The 7,782-nt window shown below is 47.8% G+C and overlaps 2 protein-coding genes across 2 annotated transcripts; both read right to left on the bottom strand.

The window, feature by feature from the left end:
* Nucleotides 1-2,211: 2,211 nt before the first annotated feature.
* J3458_000019 (uncharacterized protein) lies at nt 2,212-3,074 on the bottom strand. The gene has a single exon (XM_007817609.2). The coding sequence runs from the start codon at nt 3,035-3,037 to the stop codon at nt 2,486-2,488; it is 552 nt and encodes a 183-aa protein (XP_007815800.1). The 5' UTR covers nt 3,038-3,074; the 3' UTR covers nt 2,212-2,485.
* Nucleotides 3,075-5,114: 2,040 nt separating this feature from the next.
* On the bottom strand, nt 5,115-6,614 carry J3458_000018 (uncharacterized protein; the record flags this gene model as incomplete). Its single annotated transcript, XM_007817610.2, has 1 exon — nt 5,115-6,614. One exon carries the CDS (start codon nt 6,612-6,614, stop codon nt 5,115-5,117), a length of 1,500 nt encoding a protein of 499 aa, XP_007815801.2.
* Between the last annotated feature and the right edge of the window lie 1,168 nt (nt 6,615-7,782).

Genomic DNA, 7,782 nt, shown 5'->3' with positions numbered 1-7,782 from the left:
GGAATCCGAACCTAAGACGCCGCATCCTGCAGGTCGCATTTATTTCGGGAATAATCCCCCACCTCCACGACCACGATCAAAGAAATCCGACCAAGAAATTCGGGAAGCCGCTGCGCAGCGAGAAATAAGGAAAGCCATTCGTGAGAGAGAGAAACGCCTCCCACCCATTCGAGCAATTCCTCTACCAGCTTCGAAGGGAGAGTAAACGCCTTGAGGCCAGTTCCAGCGATACCGTGACCACTAATCTCGATATTAACGCATTGGCCTTCTCGAATGTCCAACAAGCCTGGATCAAATGGGCCATATGGGATGAATCATGGTGTGGAATGTCGTGGAAACATGAACGGCCCCTGGTAATGCCGCCCATCCGTGATCCTTCACCAGATCAGGCGCAGTCTCGCGAGAACCAGCTTAAGCCAAGGGTACTGCGCCCAAACGAATTCGGTTACGTTAATACCCATGTACCGCCTCGCCAGGAAATGCAGACACAGGTCGAGAGTTATATCGGGGTGACTAGTGAGAGACGGAATTCTTCAGCAGAAGCACCTTCACAAGCACGCATAACTAAAAGCATAGAGAATAACGATCATGATACTGTATATAATCACGTGGAACATGATTCATCTCGAACTAGGGACAGATCAAGTCGGAGGCTCCAGTCAAGCCCAGCCCTGGCCGTACCATTAGAGAAATTCAATGTGGAATAAAATGCTGACACTGGACTCACATCTAACAGCATCACTCTACTAGCCAAGAAGGACCTCGTGATGGATTAGGAAGACCCAGTTAGCTTGACCTCAAGGAGGAGCAAACGATCCAGGACAAGGCCAAAAAGGCTGGAATGCCTTCATCTGAGGAGAGCTCAAAGCCTTCGCGGCAAAGGAGACGGCAGCCTGCAGGCGCATTAAAACCTCAAGAATATCCAAGCGTTCTAAACCTTCCAAACCAAGGAAAGCCAAGAAAAAGTAAATTTCCTGTATCATCTAGAATGCAACACATTAGCAAGGCAGCTAATACACAATAATGGTTGTGGCTAGGCCACAAAGGGGAGCGCGACGTTGTGTTATCATAACTATGAACTTTTGCCCTTTTTTTTTTCTTTGCCGCGTAATCAGCGTTAGAATATTTTTTTATTATATGTAGCTTCATTGCACTAAAGGTGTGACCACAGAGGTGAAAATAACTGCATTTTGGCAAAATCAGATGTATTCCTCCCTGAAAAATTCGTAATGTCACGGTATAATTTAACGCCTTTGACTTGGAACGCTGCATGTAAGTTAAATTGACTATGAAAAATGCAGATAAAGATAAAGAGAAATACAGTGGAGGGGTATGAAGTGATGTGACTGGAGGCTATGAAATGCCATCTAGCACGCGATCCAAGATAGGGCCAACTGAGGCTGTGAATCGCGCGTAGTCATAATGCTGGTCAGCAAACCTTTTACCAAGCAGGCTGGGGCATCTACGCAAACAATAATGCCACCTCCATCCTCAACTATATGGGCCGTGACATGTTCAGTCGAATATGCGAAAAGACGGCCCCAGGAAACGATCAGATTTCACAACAGCGCTACCACACTCTTCTAGACCGAACAGCTCTCCATGTCAATGCTGCCAACGACAAGGCCTGGACCCCGTTGATGTGTGTCCTAGCCCCGTCAGCTGCAGTTCAGACCTGTGTGCCGCGTCATTACAAAGCACTTCAGACGGCAAGAATCATCATAGATGATGGAGCTGATCCCCTCGCCTACGCAGCCGAGGGCTGGACACCGCTGCATTGCTTGTTGCTCTATATGGACGACAGGGGCAGCAATAACAACTTGAGAAGTTAGCAGAACTTGCCGGGGAATTGATTGCGAAAGGCGTACCGGTTAATGCTCGGGCTACTATGTTCAATGTTGGCTGTTTTAACATCTTGGTCGCGACATGGAATGATCGAAGCACTGGCCACGTCTGGGCCAACGGCAACCAGGGACCAGTACCACGACTCGACCTACTTGGCAAGAAGGGCATGGGCATGGCCGGTGTCCGCGTCTACGCCACTAGCACAGTCGCCAAGAGTTTTACCATTCAAAGGATTTAAAGTTAATATTTACGTAATTACGTTGACGTGAAAAAGTTGATAATCCCGATTCATCCGAGTTATGCAGTTGGTATCGTAAAATATGTCTTGACACGGTCCGCAAGTTGCGATAGTCATGGATTCCTGTCTAAGCATGTGGCAACGATATTTAAAACTGGATCGGGCGTCCTTTTTCTTGCCCAACCTTTGCGCTTGAATTAGGTAAGTATTCCAGAGTCACGTCCCCCATGATTTGATAGCAAGAAATTTGTAAGATAACTAAACTCAAAGCAATGGTCAGATATTACATTAATAATAACTGGAAGAACTTTTGTATCTCAATCTCATATAGCACAAGGTCCATATCCCCCGTTACCGAAGCGGCCCTGCCCTCTACTTATGAAATGAACATTCAAAAGACTGTTACCCCGAGATACTTTCGATGGCGTTGATATTCCAATGCTGGCCTGTATGGTCGCCGTCCCCCAGGAATGGCTCGTGAGTGTCCGAGTATGTGTCCAAATGCAAGTCCGGCCCCGAATATGAGTTTGTCAGTTTCCATGTCCCGTCGCCCCAGCTCTCTATAGTCCAGAGCTGTCCAGAGTAGTTCCCCTCTTCAGCTAGGTGCGGCTTAGTTTTATCGTCTCCCCATACATCAAGCACCCGATCGGGGCCAAGGAACTCTGTACGCAGCTTATAGACCCCAGGGGATTGGGGAATAAGCTGCCAGTATTGTCCAGAGTAACTGCCGGATGCGGCCATCATCAAAGTGCCACTGCTGTTGGCGCCGTTGTCATTTTCGACGTCAAGAGACTGGGAGTAACCAAGATACGTGTTGGTAAGGCGGTACCAGGTGTTGGAATCAAATTGACCACCAGCTACCCTTTCGCCCATGTCTGAAACATTTTGGGTACGTCTGTCGCCAGAGCTCATGGTGGCGAAGAGGATTGGCAGAATCAGGGCCGAGATGTGCATATTTGTAGTGGCTATTAATCAAGAAGTCTGTGTTGACCTTTGCCAGTAGCGTACAAGGGAAAGACGATGCCTATTTATATTTCGCGGGACTACGTTGTTTCACCCTTGCATTTAGTCAACTTCGGATAATTTTTCAATAAAAGATTGCCTAGATATAGAATCTAGCCTTTCTGGGAAGTGATTAGCGACTTGGGCACACTGGCGGTACAGTCTTTGCCGCGGGTGCGTCTTGTCAAACATGGCACCTCACCTTTCACCAGCCGAAATTTCTGTGCCTTCCAACATATACCAAGGCTGGGAGAGACACCGTGCATCAGATGGTGGTATTGAATCCATCGACAGCTGAACAGCGACCCGTAAGAGGCAGACAGCTCTTGAGGATTGTTAATATTATGCATGTGGTGACTCACGTAAGTAAGCGACTGCAACGCGTGCGTCACATCTATCATGGTCGTCCAATCGATATGCTGCCCGCTTTCAAGAGACTGTCACCCCAAGACGGCATGAAAGTCACAGTATTGGAGGGCAACATAGACGTCCCCTTGATTATCAGCATTACAGCACGCTGCATCTTTTGCTTTTGTTAATGGGAACTACTGTGCTTGAAAAGCACATATATGCATTTCTTCCCAAAGCAAGGCTACTATGCTCTATTGCTTGGAAGCGAGAGTGTCTTGTGGCACGCTCTATGCATCCAAGCTATTGACCTCATGACTCTTCTCGCCTCTCGCCGTGAGGTGCGCACTCCAGCCCAATCGCCATCCCCATCACCCCAGTTGCATCGAAGTAGCATTTGTGACAGCTCCCCCGACAGCACGCAGGTCACCCAATATCAAAGTTGAGAAATACCCCTGATGCTTGGTAAAATACAGTTTATATATTGCGTCGGCGAAGAGCGGCTCCCATATGACATGTACTCATTTATGAAGCTGATGGGTAGTGTAGCTGAGAGTTCGCTAGATATTGAACATAGTATTAGCCATTTCTTGTCAAGATGCGCCGTGCGTCCGGCACATCGTTGGGCAGTGTCACACAGTTAGGCCACCAACAAAGGTTGTTGGGTCAACAACGGTCACACAAAGAGCGTCACGGAACCTAGATTGGGGCCTCACCGACTCCTTGTATAAATAGTAGCTCTTTGGTTATCTCGTGCTTTAGAAAAACCAAGGGCTTTTAAAATCAAAGCTGATTATTAGTCTGAGTAAAACTGTCATTCCAAGCCCCTATCTCTTGGCTCCTTGTCACAGGCAGCGGGTGGGGAAAAAGTCCACTCATTACTGTGGGATATCACTCAGGCGTGTATGGAAGGCAACAAGAGCTTGACCTTATGGTTCTTGTGCCCGGAAAATTATCCAACACGGAAATTCTTCGACGACACCCATATATATTCCACAGTGTGGAACGCGGATTGCACCACACGTCGAACAGCCAACAACCAGAATGAAACTAGCCTATGGTCCAACTTTGGCACACGATATTAGCAAGTTATAAGACTGCGAATGTAGCCTGGCCTTCGGTGACTTTCCTCCTCGTACAAGAATTCGTTGTTAAGTTGAATGGTTGGATCGTGAGCTCCCGCTTCTGCCAAGTTGACAGTAGTTTGGATAATAGTCAGCCGACGTTTCAAAATTGTATAATCATTCCAGGCACAACAACTTATAGATCTCTTTTCCTGTAAAATAGCTGCTCATATAACCACTTGAGCCATTGAAAAAGGCTTTGAGCTGTCTTGGAGGCGTTTTACAGATTCTATTAGCTATATATGGTCCATACGACTGCGCGACAGCATGAACCCGCATGAAAGGTGCGTATGGATCCGCATCATAGTTATCATGTAACGCGAACGAAGGCTACCAATAGTTTCCATGTTGTCAGTTTCGGTCAAGAGCCTGGATAAATGATTCAATTAGCATATAAAAAGAGCGTAATTAAAGAATGTAAGCCTTATAACCCCTATAGTCTCTTTTTTATTTTTTATTTTTTTTCATTTCCCCCGTCTGCCGTTTATGTATCTCCCTATTTGTTGCAGAAGCCATCGTCTTCACATAAGACAAACCGGCTTCTATAGAGTCTAGTTTCATGGCGAGTGTGTTATCAATCGCCGGAAGCCCAAGATGATGCCCTCACAGCCCGGTGGGATATGCGACTCCCAGTTTGTAATGTAGACGCTCGTCAACGCATAGCCCTTGGGCGCGGAAGTGACATGGACCTTGTCGCCATTCCTTGCATCGCCCACCTTTACAGTTCGATTTTTATTCGACGTGAACTTGACGCTCCCGAGCTTGAATCCGTAAGAGACTCCAACAGATGTAATGTATTCATCATGCGCAAGAGCCAGCTCCTGCAGCACGCCTGCCGTGCGTGATCCATAGCAATCACCCCATGAGTCACCGTACTGAATCCACACACAATCCACATCGTCCCAGCCCCTAATATATACGGATGTGATTGCCGCCCTGCGGTCGTCAATGGTGGGTGGGCTCGTCTCGCTCCATGTAGTGTGCTTCGCATAGCGGCCGAATGGACCGCAGAAAACCTCGCGGTCCAGGTTCTTCAAGACCTGCGGCGGGGTCGTTCCGTCTACCATCCAGGGCCAGAGCTCAGAGTAGGCGAGGACGTGCGTGATCATGTTCCTGTCATAATCGGCGTAGGCTCTCATCTTGCCAGCCACCTCGGCGCCCATATTTAAGTCCTCGGGACGGAGGACTGGCGGGTACGGCTTGACTTTCTTGCGTCCTTCCTCGTAGACCTGTTTTACATAGGAGACATAGTCAATGTGAGTGCTGGGAATGTCGTCATAATTCTCGTCGGATTCAACAAACTCATCGTAGGTCGTTTGCCATGTCTCGAGTAGCTTGGCGGGCAAACCTAACTTCTTGCCCTCGCTGATGGCCTTCTTAAGGGAAGAAGCTTCCTGCGATAGGCTTTTGCGATACTCTGTGGGAGCAGAGCCCGGCGACGTCCAATGCTTGAAGTCTTTCTTCATGTTTTCAATATTACCGTCAGAATAATAGTTCCACTCTTTGCCGTGTTTGATACCGTCCCGCAATAGCAGAAGATGGATGTTGGCCGCGATGGCAAACCAAGGAAGCGAGGCAACTTGGTGAGATTTGGCCTGAAATAGCGGAATCACTAGTAAAAGGCTGGTCCGGAATGCAGAGTGTTGTGTGCCAAGAGCGCGAGCCGCTATCTGTTTCTGGTTCCCTGACGCCTTTTTGAATACCTCCGACTGCTGGCCGTAGAGATCCAGATTATCGTCAAGACCCTGGATCGTCTTTTCTAAAGTGCTGAGGTATTCTTTCTCAATTTTGGTGTCAATTAGTTGCTCAATGCGCTCGAGAAGTGCCTTCCAGATTTTCTCTGTCGAATTGTCCGGGAAAAGGACGCTACTAAGAAGGCCAGTGAGCGCGCTCAGGCTGGTTCCAACTACAGGGATAAATCCAGTGGCCATTGCGAGTATCGAAAGCATGTATTGCCCGGCTTCATCGGGATCTTCGAAGTTTAACTTTGTGCCCTGTTCCGCGGCCTTGGCTGCCTTGGCGACTAGATCGTTGATGAGCTTCTCATTGATACCCATTTCGAGTTACTCGGTCGGAGATGACTAGTTGATAGTGGGGAAAAGTGTAGGCAAGGTCTTGGAAAGAAATTAAAGTGTGTGTGTGATATACGTGAAGAGAATTCGGGAAGCCGCCCGACTTAAATACTCATGGATTGGGGTCATAATTGTGCCGCGCTGGATGATACATACCGGTGATTCTGATGTAGTCAATTTTCAAACAGTTGCGTTTACGTAAAGCACTATTGGATTATAAGACTCATGACATTCACACCATCTCAGCCGCCGATCGCCTGCGTGACCTTGCTCTGTGTAATCCGGCCGGCCATATTGATCCTCCTTCGATCGAATCACGGATAGCCATTAGCGCAATACGCCACGTATTACACGTTTGTGACATATTATCTTGACGTAAGTACTTGAATGTTGGGGAAACCTAGCTGCGATGGGATTTAAGTTGGCGCGAGAGGGTAGTCAGGAGCAACGGTATGGGTAAGGCGATGTTACAGTCCGGCTGCGGCTAATGACTTATCTATCACTTATCTTCGGCTTGTATTGACCAGTAGCTTAGCCAGATCAGATGCAATCGTCCGCAAGGTGGGAGGTCGAGTCAAGTCAGCGATGTAGGCGGTCAAGGCATGTCAGTTGCACTGGTCAGTCACGTAGGATATCGAGTCAAGACAGACAGGCAGGAGATCACGGGAGGCTGGTCAAGTAAGAGCTGAGTCGTGTCTGTCGCAAAGGTCGAGTCAGACTGGCTGCAACGGCCAGTAACGTGGGATGGATCGGCAATAATCAATTGATCTATAGACTTGATGTCAGGTCATGCATAATTTATTTGTCATGTAGCAAGTGATGTTGAGTGATGGAATTGAAATAAGGCTAAACCCTATATTCACACCTTGAAAAAATAACTCCACATGTGTTGTTCTTTTTTGCCATTGCCTCAAAAAAATTCGGTGTTTAACACTTTAGTTCAAGTTAAATTATACCTGGCCGTGTTTACCTTGGCTCACTTTAAAAGACGTTATGCAAGGGCCATTCGCCAAATTCTGCAACGCCAGTGTCATCACATGCGCCATGGTTTACGCCGCTTAGAGTGGGTGAGTTGGGTGCGTTTAAACCTGTCGAAAAGCTTGCAGTCCAACTTCAATTGTGCTGCATCTGTGTCAAAAGCCGGTATTATCGG

This window comes from Metarhizium acridum (assembly GCF_019434415.1).
Source record: "Metarhizium acridum strain ARSEF 324 chromosome Unknown scaffold_1, whole genome shotgun sequence".
NCBI lineage: Eukaryota > Fungi > Ascomycota > Sordariomycetes > Hypocreales > Clavicipitaceae > Metarhizium > Metarhizium acridum.
This window is presented reverse-complemented; position numbering and strand designations above follow the sequence as displayed.